Source organism: Danio rerio, chromosome 18 (genome assembly GCF_052040795.2).
Source record: "Danio rerio strain M-AB ecotype USA chromosome 18, GRCz13ab, whole genome shotgun sequence".
Lineage (NCBI taxonomy): Eukaryota > Metazoa > Chordata > Actinopteri > Cypriniformes > Danionidae > Danio > Danio rerio.
The window spans coordinates 16,522-37,218 of NC_141038.1; the positions used below are offsets into that span (position 1 = coordinate 16,522).

The window sequence follows — 20,697 nt, forward strand, 5'->3', positions numbered from 1 at the left end:
AGAACAGGAGATCCTGATCCATTGACCAGGTTTTGAGACGCAGCATTTCGGCAATGGTGATGACCATTTGTTTGTTTGTGTTTTTCTTTGTTCTTGTTTGTATATTTTTATTCAGAATTTGATTATCTGATGTCTAAGTTGTTTTCCCATACTTTGATTATCATATTTAAGCTTATGAAGCCCTTTAAAATCGTGTTTTATTAGAGAATAGACCATATGCAAATGACTCATTAGTATTCGTGGTTTTGGACCAATCCTGTGTGTCCTCAGCTGAGTGTGCTTTCGGTCAGGTTTAATCCTTTATATCTCGGCCGTTTTTTAATGTTTTGGTTTAATTTTTTCTGCATTTTAGTCAGTTTGTTGTGTAGAATAAGTGTTGAGCAAATAAACTGTCTTTACTGATCAAAAAATAATTCTGTGGGGTTACCGTTTATGAGAAGTACAGCTGATTTAGAGTGGTAATTTACAATCAGAGTATGCAGATTAATATCTCCTATCAGGCTAACTGTTTAATACAGTTTACTGTAGATGATGATGATGATGCGGAAGTGGTCATGCCAATGACATTTTTATAACTCATACACTTAATCACCTAATGGCTTTGACAAGTACTTAATAGATCAAATGTCCATTTCATTGGAGAGGTTAGTTTCTTCCTTTACTGGTAGTAATATTGCGATATTCAACAGCCATGTTAACACAATAAGGCTATTTAGTAAAAATAAATAAATAAAAGCCTTCATTTGGTCTCTTCCACTTCCCTTGATGCACCCTAGCACAGTTACAAAAGGCCACTCTTGATGTTGCTCTGGTTTCTCCACTGCTTCCAGAAACTGCTCAAAGGATCCTAAAGCAGACATGTTGACTGATTTGAGTGAGTTCAAACACACTGGAGCCAGACAAAGACTCTTTAATATATTTTCTATCATGTTTGGCTCTGTATATAGCAGGACTGCACATTTTAAATGGTTTATGTGGTGAAATTAAATGAGTAAATGCACAGAAAATGTCATGGCCATTAAATAGAACATTATACATCTACATCTTGTGCATGTAGCAGGCCAGATTAACCTGAAAATATCAATGTTTACGCATTTGATTAACATCACTACAATAAGGCTAAAGACTATAGAAGTTTAAATTATTCACGGTCACGAACACATGGTGGTTAATCTACAGTGCTTTTCTCGTAATTTCAATGAAATGATTCATCAGGCGACAGCGGCCATTATGCTTAATGTATGTGAAGGACAAAGCTTACCTTACTTTATCCGTCAGTCGTCACTTCACTTGAATGTTGTGGCAAGTTAGTTGACACAGAGTAAAATAGTTTGGACATAATGACCTTTTTTATTCCGTAACGAAGCTCAAAACATCCCGCGTCTCTAAAGTCTCCAGCTTAGGACTACAGGTACCGGTGTCCGTTCATTTATAGTTTAAAAATGACACGCTAACACTCAGTTAACCACAAACAGCCTGACAAATGCACCTCAGACAGTGTTATGTGGTGAACACTTTCAAATGACATACAGTGATCATACGCATACAATCACATAACTGACCTAATTTCACATCAACACTTACCGAATGCGTTGGATGAGCGGTAAAACGTGCGCAGGCCTCATGACGGTGCTGTTTACAAACGAGTCTGCTCGGCTCTGTGAATCAGTTTGTAAATAGTAAGATTTGGATCCCGGTAGAAAACAATTAATTTTTAAAATAAAAATGAAAAACACAACTGTTTAACATTTTCTTATTCTGCTCGACCACACGCACTGTCATTCAGGAATTGAATGTTGATGCTCGCTGATGAGCTTGACGTGTGTGTGATGATGTTTTGTTTATACTTGAGTGTCGAAATGTTACATGACATGAACTTAAACGCATGTAGGAATGTCTGCAAGCGTAGTCCACATCTTAATCTGACTTCTGATTGGTTCAGTTATGACTTTAGTCGGATTAAGGTAGTCAAAAATCCCTGTTTACATGGTGGACTGTTAATCAGAGTATTGTCTTAATCGTATCAAAATCGGAGTATTAGTGTCCATGTACACGGACTCTGACAACATTATCAGACCATTGTTCCACTGGTAAAATGAGACATTTGTCATTATCAGATTAAACTGACGCTGTTAAACATTGATTTTTACGCTCAACACCGTTCGCTATGAAAGAAAAAGTGTATCAAATGCTTGTCGTAATAATAACTGTAAAGTGCCTAATGATCATTTAAATAATGTGTGCACTTTCAGTTTCTCTTTCACTGCCGTCACTTGGAGAAAAACAAACATACATGCAAAACACACTTCTGTACATAACCGAAGGCTATTTACAACTTTATTAGCTGTGCATCTGAGCCTATGCAGGATCTGTTTACTAAAGTAGTAATTATTCAGCTCACGTGTGATTACGCAAGCGCGAATAGGACATTACATGAAGACAGAAATAACATTTTTGGGTGAATTATACCTTATAAATACAGTACGCGGACTCTTTCAATGCCGTTTGGAGGTGTCCACATTGCTGAGCGATGTTCATAAAGCAATGTGAAGACTTGTGCAACCTCCTTTATGGTTCTTGGCTGAATTGGCAGAGATGCTGGATTAAGATCGTGTTGGGGGTCGAATGGAGACCTTGACCTGTTTTCGATTAATCATGTGTAGCTTTGAACAAAAGTGTTTACTTAATGTATAAAACAATTTGACTGATTCTGCACGCTCTTCCATCAGACATCTGCAGCAATACACAAATAGATTTCTGATATGAAACAGTCTGAGTTCCTAAACGATATAAACCCGGAAACAGTTTCTTTATTAGCGCCAGTCTTCCTCATGTCGACACACGATGACCCGTTATTAATATCAGAATGTGCTGGTGGCGTGTGTTCACGCAGGAGACATGAAGCAGTTGGCTCCGGTGTGCTTCTTAAGGCTCTCCTTTCGAGTGAAGCGTTTCCCGCACTGATCGCACCTGAAGGGCTTCTCTCCCGTGTGGACCCTCATGTGGATCTTCAGATTGGTTTTCTGATTCCAGGTTTTCCCGCACAGGTTGCAGGAGTACGGCTTCTCTCCGCTGTGGCTCCTCATGTGAGTGTAGAAGCTTCCTCGGTTAGTGAAACTCTTCCCACACTGAGCGCAGGTGAACGGCTTCTCTCCGGTGTGACTGCTCATGTGGGCTTTAAGATTTGCTGAATGAACTATGATATCAAAGCTGTCATCACCTGCTTGTGTGCTCACTCAACATCTTGTAAGCTTGGTGTGAGAAATGACTAACATGTGTAATTGAAACCACTGGAGCTCCAGCAATCAATGGCTGTTTAAGAAGCGTTCATACATCATTCATTTCTGAGAATGTTTGATCTACAGCAGAACTTTAAAACACACAGACTTCAACAATTAGCCTTTTAACCTCAACAATGGTGACAAACAAAAAATAAAAATCAACTGAGAACAATACAAGACACTCTACTGAAATATCACACCCAAAAGAACTAAATAAAATAAAGGCAAAGAAATAAATTGTAAGAGCATTCAGCTGTATAATTTGTTCACGCTGCAATGCATGCTGGGAGTTTTATAAGGAAAGGCAAGGCAATGCAGCTTTTTACTTTTAGCAACCATGGTTAAAGTTCATATCCTCATTCTTAATAACTATTTGTCTTAAATGTGCAGCTAACTCTCAAGGTTTTGTGAATAACTTATAAAATGCTAGAAACTATATCTGTCACAATAATATATAAATATTAATGTGTTATTTAATATTCTTTGTTGCATCTTTAATTCATACGTTTATTTTCACCTGAGTAATGTGTGTAGGAAGAGTGCACAAGAGTATGTGTTAATGTAAATGTATTTTATTATTTTATTGTGTGAATATGTTTAAGTATTATATAGTGTTAAGGCCAAGTGTGTGTATTTCAAAGTGAGAATGTTTAATAAGTGATTCACTGAGTGATTAAGGATATTTCAGTGATCAAAAGGGTTAAGTTGTAGTTTTCAGGTTAATAATAATAATTGTGTTTCATTACATTTACTATAGGAAACCATTTGGTTATTCATAATTTAATGTATTGTGTATTGAGTAATCACTGATATATATATGCTGAGTGAACAGTAAGTGAAGACATCATGAGAGCGCTTGTGTCCAGTGTTTTATTTCTTTATTCTTTATAACTTCATTTCAGAAGTTTACAGATGTTTCTACATAAACAGTTTACAGATGTGCTGCTGTAAAAACACAGTGTGTGGCTGGCAACCCAAAAAGTTTTGCAGTGTATAAAGCCACCATTTAAGGGATTCTTCAATACTAATGATACTAACATGCAAGCAGAGAAAGTCCTTTAAGACAAACGGAGGACACACTGAGAAACGAGTGAAAACAATCACATTTCTGGGGGTTTTAATTGGTATTTGAAGCTTGTTCTCGTTCCCAGTGCCACATGATTTCAGTAAACATGAATTAAATCATTAGTTAAAAAAAAAAAAAAACTTTAGATCTTTGTGTTTCTCCACTGAGAGAGGAAACATCTCTGAAGCTATAAATAATGCAGGGTCATGGAGATCCTATACCAACAGAGGCATTTAACTACTTTAACAGAGTTTACTGCATTAGATCAGATTTCTGTGTTTGTTTTAATGAGAAATTTGCACAAATCAAAATACTGAAAGCTGTTAACTGAGATGATGCCTACCCTGCAAGGACTTTGAGAATGGCACATATTCTTAATACACTAACTTCTTTTTATTATTGTAATGACTGAAACACTTTATTGTTAATGCATTATGTACACTGACCCTGTGATGTATTAAAGTGCGCTTTTGTAAAGCTAGTTTGGAAAAACAGTTTTAATGCATTTACATGGTTTTGACCAGCAGATGTCAGCAGTGTGGTGTTCACAGCTTCCAAAACAAAGCATCTCTATTGAAAAACTACTAACGCTTCAAAAATAATATTAATAATGTTGTGACCTGCAGGAACTCCGTCATCCAGCAGTTTCCCACTCACACTGATAATGAAGAGCAGATTCTGCCTTAGGGCTTTTATATTGATGGACACTATTACTGACACACATCAACAAATAAACACACAGAACAACTACATCCCAAAATATAAACTTATTGTACGTGTCCTGGGTCTGCATTTAATCATAATAAAATCATGTATATGTACATATTTAAGTGGCTCAATCATGTATAAATATTTTAAATCACCTCTACACTTGGTCTCTTCCAGCTCCCATAATGCACCACAGCACAGGTATAAAAGGTCGTTGCTGGTGTTGATCTGGTTCCTCACCTGGTTTCAGAGACTGGTCAAACTGTTCCTAGTATTTGCGGTTTTGGATTGAATTTGTAAATTTAAACACAAGTGTCGACATCTTTTATCATAAGCTCCTTTTTCGTTTTGACTGTTTTTATACTGCAAGAGTATTTTGTTATGCTGTTTTCTGGACATTCTGGACTTTAAGAGCAAGTTGTTTTCTGAAAGGTGACGAAGGTAAGACCACTTTTTTAACATGGATTTGTCAGTTTTTTCATAAAATGTTTGTCTCGGTAAGTTTAAAGGAAACAAACAAACAAACTATTGCATCTGAATGTTTATTTTGTTTTTTTTAATTTGTGTATGTATTTCTGTTAATTCTTTCCTGCCCAAAAATGTTTAGTAGAGGTACTCTAGCATGTAGATGTACTTTGAGAATACACTATTCAATAGTCATCTTTTAACATAAGGTTCATTTTAGCTTTAGGTTTAGGATTTAAGGGTTGTTCAGTGATTTTCTTGTGTATTATAAGAAGTGACCACAGTGAGGCGTTGTCGTGTGTATGGCACTGTCGTATTTTTCACACGTGAAGTAAATTGAAAAGAAAACAGAGAGATCTGTCTTCATTTAAAATCAACACTCACCTCTGAATGTTTAAACAATTGGATGTTGTTTATTGCAATTCCTTACGGTTAGTTACTGATTCAATTTCTCACACACATCACTGTAAAATTAATGAAATGACAGAACGAACTTCACTATAGTAAAGGTAAACATGGTAAATAACAGAGACTTCTAAATGAACGAATGTGTGAATATAAGACCAACTTTAACTCTCTGGAAAACAACACCTGCTAATCTTTATTCTAAAAGCTTTAGTTTGTAAATTAGTATTTATTTTTGTTGTTGATGTACTGTACACATATTTATAGCAGCAGATCAACATGTATTCTTACTTCAGATGCCATTTTCTAATGCAGAGTTAAATTAATCTGCATTTCCCTGTGTATGGAATGAGCCCTAAGATAGATCACTCATGGAATCTATAGCATCTATCGCCAAGATTAAAAATATGTACAGTCTATCTGTTTAGAAGACGTAATGTATTTATATAATTGATTATGGTTTGTTCTTTTTATGTTTGTTGTGTATTTTTTTATCACTTTGTCCCATGCCGCCACCCTGGTAGAAGATATTTTGTGTCTCGATGGTACCCTCCTGCTTAAATTTGTATATATACATTTTTTTTATTAGAAATAAATAAAAAGCATGACATGCAGACTGTTTTCAGCAGCTTTCATTTAAAAAGAACATTTTAAATATTCATGTGTATAAAGGTTGATTTTTTTTTTTTCTGTAACTAGGGTTCGGAAAGGTCAGCTGCCCGGAACATGAGCCACTCAAATGATTTTATGAAGATTCATTTCACAATCAGCTGAAAATTCAAACTAAATAATTAAACGTACAGTCTGCCAATAAAGAGAATAATTAGTATCACAATAATCAGCTAATGTTTGTTGTGAATTATAAACAGTGCACATTAAGTTGATTCCTCAGATCACAGCTAGACATTTTAATAATGTTCTCAGTGATGTGAAGGCTTCAGTCAAATACAGCGAACATGTTAAAGTTTGTAGTTTAAAGAATGATCAAGACTAAACAGAACTGTCCAATAAGATAATGATGTAATCGCTGTACATATGAAGCAAAATCAACTCAAACCTTATATGGTAGAATTCATAATTCATCTTACTGGGATTTCTGAAACTCAGTGTTCAACAAAAGTATTTGACAAGCCACAAGGTAGAGCCAGATCACAATTGCAGTTTTTCTCATTCGCTTTGGTTTATTTCTCAGATCAGAATTTAAATTTCTCAAAACGACACATACAAACAGCGAAACACCATGGATTACCTGCAAAAGCCAGTCTTTTGCTCCAAATCCTTCATTCATCTCCCAAAACTAAATTTCTGTATCAGTGAACATGCCATTGCCACCAGTATGACAAGTGCTTGTGTCATTGTGTGTGGATTAGACAGTCAAATTAACTAGTCATGTTGTCATTATAACGGTGTACTCTGGTGTAAACTGTGGCTATTGTTTTCAGTTGTGCTGTTATTTGTTGACAGATAATGTCATTGCTATACAGAAAGTTCAACAGCACTGAATAGCACAAAGAAAAAATAACTGTTACAGTTTTTCTCAATTGCCTTAGCACATTTTCCAAAACAGTCTTCAGATCTTCTCTAAACTCTTATAGCAAATCTCAACAACTTGCTGGAACCTCAGAACTGTCTGCAAAATGTAGTTACTCACCCAAAGCACTTGATTCATGCTTCAAAACCCAGTTACTGTGCGAATAATTTAACCAAGGCCACCACAACATCGAGTGCGTTTGTCACTGTGTGAGCCACACTGCTCAAAATGACGAGTTATTCTTTCACCATGACAGTCCATAATGGAAATTAAGATTAAAAAAATTCAGATATTTGTAGAGACAAGTCAATAGTACATAGAGAAGAAATTTATAAACATATGTATTCATTATTATTCCTTATTTTTGTATGAATGTATTGCATGTAAAGTGCAACCTCGCTTGTCTAATTACTCTATTCTATATTTCATATGTCTAATGTTATCACAAATACACAATAAAACTGTGAAACTGTGAAAAACTTATTCTTGGTGGACATCCTGTTGCTCTTCCAATTGGTCTTCCACAAGCATGTCACTGCATATATATATATATATATATATATATATATATATATATATATATATATATATATATATATATTCATTAATTCATTTTCTCTTCAGCTTAGTCCCTTTATTGATCAGGGGTCGCCACAGCAGAATGTACCGCCAAATTATCCAGTACATGTGTTATATATATATATATATATATATATATATATATATATATATATATATATATATATATATATATATATATATATAAATATATATATATATTTTTTTTTTTTTTTTTTTTTTTTTTTGGGGATATTTGGTACCAAACATGATAAACAGATAATGCAAATGATGTCACAACCAGAGGTCATTTACCAATTCAGTTAATATCAGATATTTATGGTATAAAGATGTGCATATACAAATGTTTGATAATTGTAAAAAATGTTGTGAGTGTCATGGCTTACAAATGGGCTATTAAATTGGCAGACCACGGGCCAAACTCGGCCCCCGATGCAATATGTTTCAACCCTCCAATTAGTGTGACAAAGACATCAAAATAACTTTAGTTAAGTCAAAAAACAGCACCTACAGTGATGAAGTGATGTGCGCCTGTTCAATACAGCATAAGTTGCAGTTGATGGTTGTACAGAGCGTGAGTCACATGACATTAAGCGTGTGGTGCGCGCAGCTGAAAACATTAGCCGCATTTCCACTATCGGGCCAGTGCGAGCCAGGGCTTTAATCGGGCCAGGCCGGGCCAATAGCCCGGAAGGTTGAGAAATGAGGCTGAAATCATGTCGCGTTTCCACTGTCGGGCTAGTAGCTCACAGCGCGTCACGCAAACACCGCCCCCAGAACGTCCCTGAATCAAACGTCACACAACCCGCCCACTTCAGCGGGAATGAGGACAGGCAGATAAAGCAGACCATAGAATCATCACGAAATGAAACCATTAAAATGAAGACAGCCGAAACAAACAAACGACACGTTACTGTACAGCAGTACATGAAATGTCTATACGCACAGACCTGTGTATTTCCATTCATTACATTTATTGTTTACTCGCCGACCGACTGTTATTGTGCATCGAGTGCTCTCGCCACTAACGCAGGGACCCAACACAGAGAGCGCACACATCCATAATATAAAGCCACAGCAATTCTCCTTTATAACTCGATATGGCATGTGTTTTATAACATCCTCGTTTTGATAGAAGTCGTGTTAAGTGTTTCAGCACAAGAGCGAGTAACGTTAGCCTAATAAAATATAGACATATTTGTTGCGCTCGGCAGCTATTCACTAAAGCTCTTCATTTAAAGTTTCAGTTATAAATTTAACCATGTCATATAAAAACATAAACACTTGTTTGAGGATTTAGAACACATTTTGTGTTTGCACTTTCCCCCGATGCGTTTAAAGCAGCGAGCGCTACACAGGACTGAGTGACAGAAAAAAAGGTATAGGCTAGATTCTGCTTTCACTCACCCAAATAATGCTCTGTTTGTGCGATTTGATTAATATCATCACATCCAAATACTTTTAAATATTACCTTATATAAATATTTACTTTATATAAATATTTCAAACCCTCTCCGGTGTTTAGTTTTTAGAAAATATCGAAAATCTTTTTTTTTCAGACAGGTCTTTGTAAAATGAAAATTAGGCTATATGTGGCTTTAAAACAGTTTGATTTATGTTTTGTATATAGGGTACCTACATTGTTATAGCTAGCTTTTGTTTATTTTATATTGGTTAATTTATTTAATGTGATTTTATATATATCCGATATTTGTAACTCTTTAAATTATATTTTAATATAGCTTAGGATATTTTATCAAGATATGACATTATATTGTTTAAAGTCTACGAAAGTGGGCACATAATTTGTTAAGTTTTATGTCTTTCTGATGTATTTATATTGTGTATTATTTTCAAAATAAATAAAGAAAAAAGTCGCTCGCGGCATTCCAGAGCTGTGAAGGAGCGCTTTTGCCCGGTCTCACACACTCATACAGGCATCTAAACGCGCAAAAACAAACATTTTAAACTTGACAAAAACTCTCGAAAACCTTTACTGTCTGCTGTGTCTTTAATATGGTGTAAAGATTATTATGCGTTATTGAAAAATAAGGACGCAGCAAAAAACGTCACTATAAATTAAAACTACTTTATTATTTTATGCAGCAGCCTTACATTTAAAAGGGAAACATAAGGGTGATCATACACAAAAAGACCAAAGACTATAAGGCTAGATGTTTTCTTTCCCTTATTTCTTTATTTGTTTGGCGCATGTACTCATGTGCGATCAGAAAACTGCCCGCCTCTCCTTTCACTCCGCCCCGAAGCCCCAGCTGGCCCTCCTTGGCCCAAGGTAAAAATAAGACCGGCCGCTGGCCCCAAGAAAGCCCCGCTTTGGCCCGATTAGGCCCCGGAAGTGACAGTGGAAACGCCACTGGCCTTGGCTCGCCCTGGCTCGCTCGCTTTAGGCGCGATAGTGGAAACGCGGCTATTAGGATGTGTTTGTAGAAAAGGCCTTTTGCACAATGCAATGATATAGTTATTAGGTATGCAACGATTGTCCGATTTGACTGTTAACTGTGGTTTAACTTGTCAAGGGTAGTTGATTGTGAAGGCTTCTCTACACCCCATTTCTGTTGCAAAAAACAAAGCTGCTGCAATTAAACAAAGCCAAGACGCCACCTCTGCGCAGGTTCCGAGCTTGTACACAGAGGTTAATTCCCATGCACACTTGTCCCATATCACGTCTTTTCTGCGCGCAAGTTTATTATTTTTAATGTAAGAATATTCCCCAACATGTGCGCACAAGCGGAACAACGTGCTCATGGCTTCCCGGGCACACTGTGTCGGTGAGAGTTGTGTGTGGCTTTTACTGCAATGTAAACAAAAGATATGTTAGATTAATTATTATTAAAATGATTATGTATGTATGAACGCAGATGATAATCTAAATACTTAGCTAATATAAGCTTAAATTTACATTAGACGTGATAACCATGAAACATGATTATTTTTCAGAATCGTACAACCAAAATTTATAATAGTTGCATGTGTCTAATTGTAGAAGAAGCACACTTCAGCAATGCTCTGCTTCTGTTGTGCTTTGAAATACAACATTTGAATATGTTTGTGAAAAAAAGCTTATTGTACACTGCACTGATATTATGTAGTTTCACAATATAACATTTTACCATTTTAATGCAGAAAAAGCCAATGTGGGTGTCTTAAGGAGCAAAAATAAAGCATATGGGCTCTTACATGCTGTTGTGTCGTCGCTCGTATTGAAAAGTCTTATCTCTCCGGCCCCTTATTTAGGATGCTTTTCATGAACTGGCCCTCATGACAAACTGATTGAATAGCCCTGACTCACACAATGAAAAGTTATTGAGATGTTGGGAAGAGTTCGACAGTTTAAATGAGAATTGACTCATCAGTTTTGATCAGCACACCATTTGCATTTTGTTTTTGTTTAAACTACAGACAATTGTACTTTTACTATTTCCACACATGCCAAAGAATTTGCTATTTGCTTAAATCAGCAAGAAATGCCACTCTGAAGTGAACAATAAGCTAATTGTTCACAGATCTATACTTATTGTTTTAAAAAATAAAAATGTCAATCGAGAATTGAGCCAAAGCAGTTGAGAAAAACTGTTGAGTAGAAATGTGAGCATAGGACAACCTTCTTTGAGATGCACCTATATTAGAAAAAGTCGAGATTCACTGGGGAGAAATGCACCAAGTAAAGACAGATTTAGGGGAAAAAAAAGTCTAATGGAAATGTCTACAGAACTGCATCGACAAAGTATTATGTCATATATAACTCGTTCAGCCATTTTGCATGTAAACACTTATGTCTTGGACAAAGTATTAGATGTTGGGGTGAGGGGTGAGACAAAAATAATACATTTTGATCAACATGACATGAGCAACTGATCATGCCGGTAACATCAGAGAACTGCACATCATCTTTTGCATGGATGTACAGAAGCATTTCAACTTGTTCAAAGAAATGAGGAACTGATTTACTGATATGCACAAGTGACACGATGCAAAAAAAGTGTCATTAGATAGACTTGGGTTTTGCATTAGGTGAATTTTAGCACTAGTGATAATGTTATTAAATTACACAGCGATGATGATGATGATGATGATGATGATGATCTTTTTTGTAATTGGTCTATTTATTCTGCCTGAAAAGAACAATTCCCTCATCAGGTTAAATATGCTTGAAATATCAGTCATGTTTATATGTGTATGAGTGTTTATTTACTGTAAATCTTTTACTCTTCTATCCACTATGGCAAGAGTTCTGTGTCAGACTGACCTGTTACAACAAATGCAGTGATCTAGGAGGAACAATAGAAACAGCATCATTTTGCCTAATTTAATGAAAATGTGTTGTATAGTCAGATGTAATCTGTGATCAGAATATGTCCACGTGTTTTTGTGCTGATTAAAGCCAGTGTGTGTGTTTAAGTGCAGTTTGTTTTCTGCAAAGTCGACATTTGTAGATTGTAGACTGTTTTATACGGTCTGCACCTGAGTGTTAAACGTTAGCTTAGAAGCAACAGCATCAGGCATATTTAATTTTGCACTGTTCTTGGATACGAGTAGGCATTCAGTGGTTTTTTAAAATAGTTTATTAACAGTGGAAAATGATTTCACTGAAGACAAATAAATGATTGTGGGTTAGGGTTGGACTAGTTTTATAATCCTGATAACCCTGCTCATCACATTTCAGCATACACTTGTGGTGTAGGGGAAGAGTACAAAAGATTTTACACGTAAAACAAAGAGAAAGGAATACATGTCCACAGGTTTGTGCTTTAAGAGCATCAGTCTTCATTTGCTGACCTCAGTCTAAGTCTTCACTGTTTTACTAAAACCCCATGCACATGATAAAGCACATGATATTAAACTGATGAAAACATCTTACAAAACTCAATCGTAAGTCTTTAGAGTAACCTGTGTGAAAGCATTATCAGACGGTTTTTTCATGTGTGTCGTCTGATTCTTCTGCTGATTAGCACACGTCCTGGATCAAGAATCTTTGGTTTCCACAACAAGATCAACAATAGAAATATAAGCAGCGATTCAGGGGTCAAGCACGACAGCGGCAGATGCAAATCAATTTATTAAGAAATAGCCTTTATGTAAAAAAAAACTGAAATGATTCAGACAATATGCAGATTTCACTGCTGCCTCCAGGTTTCAGTATTTTGATTGCAAACGTTAAACCAAACAGATGTGTTTTATCACAGTAAACTGTCTCTCTTAGCCACATTTGAGAATAGACTGAAGTGTTTAGTGTGTCGGTGACGGAGGCATGACGGACTCCATCCAGATGTGAGAATAAATAAGACATTGAAGACCGCAGGTGCTTGACCCCAAAAAAATACAACTTACAGTAACACAATAACTTACTCAAGAGCACAACAGCCTCTTTTAAGGGCATATTGATTGGAACATCAACACAATCTATTGACCACTGATTGTTTTCTTTTTGCAATTAAAAAAAAACTGAAGAGCAAGCAAACACACGCCAGAACATTCACTGTAACACATGACAAAGAGAGTCTCGCCAACATTCTTACCTCTCTCTTTCCCATTCCTCCATCTCCATCTGTATCTTTCCTACATCTCCATCTTTATCACTCTACAATGCTGTATCAATGCTCTCTCTCTCTCTCTCTCAGTCTCCTGCTGATGAAACACGTGTATCTCAGTGAATAAGTGCAGAGAAGGTAAACCAGACTTGTTTTTTTATGTGGCTTTGGATTTTTTTTAAATGCATGACTAAGCATACTGTATAACAGCACTGATTAATTTAAGGATCTCTCAAGGTCATTTTGTTTTCTTGATTGTCTCTGTAGTTTCTTCAGTCATTTTAGGCATCTGTCTTTCGCTTTTGCTCTTAAAAAATTCAATAAATATATGTAAAGTTTCTCAAATAGATATAACATCAGAGATGAAAAAACATTTCTTAACATTAGAAAGGTAAACAACATCAGGCTTCGTTATAAATATGATTGTGTCCTTCCAGTAATGCTTGATTGTGCAGTACAAAGACCAGAGTGCTTATGAGCCCCAGTTATTACAGTGAGCCGCTGACTATGTATGTTTAGGAGAATCCTACTCCTGCTTGAGGGAAATATTCCCTGCAAGGTTACGGTGAAGATTTGGGTTCTGACTGTGGCGGTTGCGGCTGCGAACAGAAGAGAATGTGGTGTCACAGCCTGGTATTTTGCACTTGTGGAGCAGCCGGAGGTGCACCGTTTTGTAGTGAGCCCTGAACGTGCCTTTGTTGCTGTAAACTTTCTGACAGATGTGGCAGGTGATGGAGGAGCTGTGGGACTGCTGGAGGCTGGGAGACGCAGCCGGCCCGTCACAGCTTTCCTCGCTGTCCTCCAGAGGGAGTCCTTCATCGCTGCCTGAGTCCCAGGACGACTGGCTGCTCCCTCGGGTGCTCAGGTCCAACACTGCCTCGTTTTCCACAGCGCCCTCTTCTGGCTCTAGGGATTTACTCATGGGGAACACCAGACCCGTGCGCTGGCTGCCCTTCAGGACGCCGGACATCTGACCCAGAGGCTGTTGGTGAAGCAGGTCTGGAGGCTCTCTGCGGAGAGAAGATGTTCCTGAATGATCTTTGGTCAACAGCCTGTGGTGCAGATTCAGGTTTGCACCGTGTCTAGAGAATTAAAAGCAAAGACGACAAGTTTTTCTTTCTAACTTTATGCATGTATAAAAGAAGCATCAACACACACACACACACACACACACTCTCTGTCATGTGCTTTCTACATACAGTTTTGTGTAATGTATTGCTCAAAAATTAATTTCCCTCAAACATATCCGTCTTACCGGTCTCTGCTGCGGCGGGACGGAAACGCAGCATTGCAGCCGTCCACAGTGCACATGTGCATCTCCTTTAAGTGCACATTTCGATAATGCATTTTCACACTGTAAGGGTTTTTAAATGTCTTGCTGCAGATCTCACACGGGTGCGACAGCTCTTCTTTATCATCCAGACCCACGCTCTCAGGGTCACTGCCGCCGTCTGCACAGTTTTCGCTGTGTTGTGTGAAACGGGCTGGCCAGTGGCTGCAGGGCTCCGGGCGGGAACTGCATGCTGGCTCTTCACATTTTAAGGACTCCTCTTTCTCGCTGTTCTGTTTAATGTGAAAGATGGAAGGAGAGGATGGTGAGATGATGCAACTGTCCTCATGGGTCAGTTTGTGCCACTGAGTGTCTTGGGTGTCCACGGTGGTCAACAGAAGATCCTCGCCATCCTCACGGCCCGAGTTGCTGACACCACAGTTTTCTGTGCAGGGGCTGAGGGGCGGAGTCTCTTCTTCAGACACACCCTCCTCCGCCAGCTCATCTTTCTCGATTTTGATTGGCATGCTGGACTTGCGAGATTTCTTCTTGGGCACCGTGTCCATCAGCATGTGTCTGGAGCCGGCGGGCACAGAGGAGGACAACAGTGGCAGGGAGGGCAGGCTGCCCGGCGTGTGTGCCAGCTCAGCCGGGGTCACCAGGCTGCGGTAAAAGGGCAGCACTGGCTGTACTGTCTTCAGGTTGGGAAAGAGGATGCCGCTCTGGCTTAGGCCCGACAGTGAGCCGTGCAGTTTGGGCTCGGAATTGCGAATTATAAAACTGGAGACGTTGCGGCTCTCCGGGATGGGAATGAACTCTCTCTTCTCGTCCTCCTGCCCATCCTCTAGGCCCGGGCTCAGGCCACCCCGCAGGTCTTTGTCACGATTATTGCGGTTCATTGGCATGTGCAGCCGTGGGTTGGGGTTGGCGCTGTGTCGGTTCCGGCTGCGTAAGGAGCTGAACACCATGTTGCAGCCCTCGATGGTGCACTTGTGCTTGATCTTCAGGTGAACTGCATTATAGTGGATCTTCAGCGTGCCTTTATCGTAGAAGGTTTTCTCGCAGGCGCTGCAGAACACGCGGCCCTTCTTCAGCGATCCGCTCTTCTCTGCACACCGGATCTTGCTCTCCGGAGACAGGTGTGTGATTTCGGAGTGGACGGAGGGTGTGCAGTTCGTGGACGGAGAGGAGTTTCCGCTCACGTTAAACTCTTCCGATTCCATCTTTGGAGATTCGCTGTTCAGCAACACGTCTGTTCTCACGGGGCCAGACTCGAACGGTGAAACACTGTCCAGGCTTATTTCTGAAGCGTCGTGCCTGTTTTGCACCTCCTGGTGGTCGGAGTCTGTATTGCAACTCAGCAGCGGCGCGGGCACCGAGTTCATAAGCTGCAGCGGCAACATGAGCGCCATACTGTTGACCAGCGTCTCGAAGTGGTGCCCATTACTGCAGCCAGGGGCATCCGCTTTAGCAGGCAGGCGTACCGAGCGCTGCGTGCTGCTCTCGATGAAGCTGCGGATGTCAGAATTGGTCTTGGTGGTGGAGACAACAACAGCCTGTCCCTCCTTATCCTGCAGGGCCATGAGCTCCACGATGGATTTGGTCTCCCCAAATCGGAGGAACTGCTGCAGCGTGACGATCTCCTCTTCAAAGGTCATTATCGCCCAGCGGTCCAACACCTTACCAGCCACGTCCTGGACACACACACACACACACACACACACACACACACACACACACACACACACAAGGAATGTCATTGGAATCATGAATATTAAAGCAACAAATGTTCTGCTCTTGGACTTTAAATTACTCCATGACTTCTGACAGATTGACAGAGCTACTGAATAACCAGTCGTCCATACATCTAATGCGTGTGGACTTGAGAGGTCTAATTACTGCAGCAGAGCGATTCATTCTGTAGCGTAATTTTTCTTCATTTAGATGATGCGGGTTTCCCTGTCGGAGCAGGAGGGGAGGGGAGAGATCAGAGGCGAGTCGGGCAACTCTTTCAGTCCGCCTGTAATTACTCTTGAGTGCCAGCAGGCTTTGAAAGTCATGCAGCAGCTTCGTGTTGTAACCAGAATAAATATTTCATCATACAGCATTCATCTGGAGGTCTGAAGAGGCTTTAACTTTACATTCTCCACCAGAGGAACTACCATGAATTTATTTCAAGCACCTGAATACTTGATAAGCAAATTGAAGGCAGAAATCTCAGTGGCTCTCCTCTGGTTATTTTCTTAGGTAAAGTGCGACAAATCTGTAATTATAGATCAAAAATTAGTGCAGTGAAAGAAAAAGCATCTGACCTGCAGGACGTATCCGCGGATGTAGTCCTGTAGAGTCCAGTCCAGCGCATTGAGGATCTGAATAACCTCCTCCTGCTTGAGGACGCTGAAGAGTCGGTCCAGCAGGATCTTCAGACGCACTGGGATCGCCTGCGTCCCATAAAGCATCAGACTACAGATATCAAATACCACATTGGAGTGAACGATCTCCACCTGGCTGCCCTGGTACATGTGATGAACCTTCAGCTTGCTCAGAGCTGCAATTTAGCAAAACAGAAAGCAGTTAACATGACACGTGCAGAAACCAGCAGAGCGTCTCGGTGTGTTTGATGAAAGCATTTTTGTCATTTATTTCTGAATGCATCTTTTTTGTAGGATTTAAATCCTCGATTGCATAACTTAGAATATTTCTTTCTGGCCATTGCATATGTACTAGAATAAAGATCTTTTTCTGCACAATTAGCATCGTGCATAACTGAAAACTTAAAGACTGCATTATTAACGATTATCATCTACAATGGTGGACGATTACGATCACATATATCCTGAGCCATCAACATACCCATATTTCATTTTGAAGACAAAGTATATTTAAATTGTGAATAACATAGAATGAACAGAAATATTCTGTTTAAATGTTTTAAAGGAATATTAATTTCATGTTCAGCTCAACCACCAGCATTTGTGACGATGCAGATTACTACCATAAAACAATCTTTAAACTCGTTCCACAATTTCTGCAGAAAGAAAGCACGCACATGTTATAATAATGTATTTACAATGGAATGAAGACAATACATTTTTTGTCTTTAGTAGGAATTATATTTCATGTAAACCGGTTAGTAAGAAGGGTTAGAAACATCTAAACGACTACACTGTTGTTACAGTACTTTTAATGCAATAATTCACATATACAAATCTTTCTCAATCATTTCTATTTTCAGTGCTACACTGCAACCAATTCTTCACAGAAAATATATAACAGTAATAATTTTTAAAGTAATGAATATTATTGATCAATTAAGCTTGAGGTGGATTAAACACGGAGTATTTCTATAACTGCTGTACAAAGCAGGCGAGGCGAGAAAGGGGCCAGAAAAACATATCACTGAAATATACAGTAAAAGCCTGATTTTAAGTTGTGTGGGTAACATTTGTGTGAAATATAATATTGGAGAGTATGTGAAACTCACCATGGGCGACCCAGCCGTGCCTACAGTGTTCACAGAGTCGCCGCCTCAGTTTACCTGGTTTAAAACTGTCACAGTTGCAGTTCACCACCGTGCAGCAAATAGCCTGTCAAAAACACACCATAATACCGTCTGTGAGCTGAAATAAATTCACATTTCTTTGTTTTTCTCCCCATGCACATGCACACGCACATTTACATTTATTTATAAACATGTGTATATGTATATGCATGAACACATCAGTTTTTATTTCACGACTCTGCTGACAGTAGCTGAAAAATGACAAATGTTGACTTAATTTATAAACTTTGCATTATTCTTAATTTATTTTGAATGTGTTGGGCTATAGCAGATGTTGATTCGCGCGCTGAATAATACACTGGACCCTAATCTATCTTCAAATGTCTAATTTAAACACTGATGCAAATACACTATTCAGATATATTCAACAATAAAGAAACTGTAGAGAAAACCACACCATCAGTCTTTTCCTATATTTAGCAAGCAAATCGGCACACACAAGCACAGGCAAAGATCTTATCAAAACCCACTGATCTGATGCAATAAGTCAAAAACTTTTGATTATTCAATTTCTAAATCGATTTTAAATGTAATATTTATTTCTGGGAATGAGAGATTTAATTCTGGGTCTCAGCAAAGGTAAATTCCAGTTAAATAAAGTACTAAGCTTTATGAGCGATGGTTAGACTTCACTGAAATACGCTGTAGCATTGATGCATCATCGCAGGTTTTGGTTTTCAGCAAGTACTTTTCTGAAAATTGTAAAAACAGAAAACACATTAATATGCCTTAAAGTTCCTGCATTTCCGTATATAATTTTACAATGTGAAAAGTGTGACTCTAGTCCAGCGCTCATCAGTAATAGAGGGATTTTTCTCAGAATATTGTATAACATCAGAGGAATAATTTAGACTAAATGTACAAATTAGTATTTCAACAAAGACCACAATAACGTAGAGTGTGCGATTGTGTGAAGACAGAACATCAGCAGCGTATGAATAAAAGCGGCGCTGGAGGAGTCGCTAATAGAGTTTACTGTCAGATCTCTGAACACGGGCCTGTAGCGGCAAACAACAATGACAGATCAACATGAGCTTAATGAAGCCAGCACACACACACACACACACACACAGCTTTCACGCCCCAAGGCCATTAGCTGTTTGCCCGCCCAGAGTCGGGTCTCAGTCCCACTTCGGGACACTAACTCATCTCCATCGGCACAAAGGCAGAGAGTGGGAAAACACCCTCAGAGTCCGGCAGATCAATACCGTCTCTGCGCCTCTAGAAGACTCATCTGTCGCTCCGCTCTTCAGGTTAAACAAGCGGTACGAACACTCACATTTATCCCCTGTTTCAGCCGTGGCGGAGAATTACTGCTGTCTTGAATTACATTCCAGCGGACGAGTAACACACACACACATACATACACACACACACACTCACTCACACACACACTTGTGAAGACGCATATTTCACACACCCTTCTGTACACACAATAAAGTTTATTACAAAAGAGCTTACCTGCAAATTTTCTCTTTCCTTTTTTAGTAAAACTTTACATTCTGTCTCAAAAACCAATAAACACACACACACACACACACACACACACACACACCAGCGCGCGCTACAAAGCTCAAGGCTCAGAAAATAAGCACAGCACTTTTAAAAGCTCCGTGTCTCAGTGCAGCAGTGTGTGCTCCGCTCCTACACTCCGCCGTGTCCCTCTCGGCTCTCTCTGAGGAACATTTCTGACTTTTGAGCCGAAAAACAAACTTCTTACCTCAGACATCTTGCTCAGACGGAAGTTTCCAGCGTCTCTGAGTTTGCCATTCCAGCGGCTCCTGTCTGTACAAGTTCTAGATCCTACAGCAGAGATCCATCACTCACAACACACACACTTTCTCCTGCAGTCGGCAAACGCAGCGCTCGTCCTCAGGCCCTGTGTGTGTGAGTGTGTGTGAGCGCTCCAGAGCGTCCAGCAGGAGTGTGTGTGCTGGAACTGGGCGCTGGGGAGAGGAATGAGACCCTCCTACCCACCGTATCTCTCTCACCTTAGGAGATCTCTCTCTCTCTCTCCTACACACACACACACACATACACATACACACACACAACTCTCTCTCTCTGTCCAGCACACACACTCGTCTCTCTCTCTCTCTCTCTCTTCCCCCGTCACACACATACACACACTCACCTCTTACCCTCACACACATGCACACCTCTCTCTCTCCCTCTCTCTCTCTCACACACACACACTCCTCCCCCACGGGTGCGGGCCGGTCTCTCACAGCTGGCTGGAAGAGGGCACGACACACGTCTCTCTCAGAGATTTGATCAAAAG

General features: G+C 39.3%; 1 protein-coding gene and 1 long non-coding RNA gene across 3 annotated transcripts; one reads left to right on the forward strand and one right to left on the reverse strand.

Moving 5' to 3' along the window:
• The first annotated feature begins 5,288 nt into the window (after positions 1-5,288).
• On the forward strand, positions 5,289-17,604 carry LOC147832694 (uncharacterized). Its single transcript, XR_015514516.1, has 3 exons — positions 5,289-5,496; positions 13,675-13,722; positions 14,304-17,604. It is a non-coding gene; the product is annotated as an uncharacterized LOC147832694 (long non-coding RNA).
• Positions 12,601-20,376, reverse strand: bnc1 (basonuclin zinc finger protein 1). 2 transcript variants are annotated; one of them, XM_087292734.1, is made up of 5 exons: positions 20,137-20,376; positions 18,339-18,441; positions 17,167-17,402; positions 14,840-16,548; positions 12,601-14,594 (listed from the first exon to the last, which is right to left on the reverse strand). In XM_087292734.1, the coding sequence occupies exons 1-5, from the start codon at positions 20,143-20,145 to the stop codon at positions 14,111-14,113; spliced, it is 2,541 nt and encodes an 846-aa protein (XP_087148860.1). In that variant the 5' UTR covers positions 20,146-20,376; the 3' UTR covers positions 12,601-14,110. The 2 variants fall into 2 exon arrangements, with proteins under 2 accessions (XP_087148860.1, XP_087148859.1); XM_087292733.1 differs by having other exon boundaries at positions 12,601-14,666.
• Positions 20,377-20,697: the final 321 nt, after the last annotated feature.

Bases quoted from the DNA above. Each gene is read 5' to 3' on its own strand.
- bnc1 (XM_087292733.1), bottom strand. The intron at 17,403-18,338 runs GTGAGTTTCACA...GCTAAATTGCAG, and splicing joins GCACGGCTGGGTCGCCCATG to CTCTGAGCAAGCTGAAGGTT. The intron at 14,667-14,839 runs GTAAGACGGATA...TTAATTCTCTAG, and splicing joins TCCCGCCGCAGCAGAGACCG to ACACGGTGCAAACCTGAATC.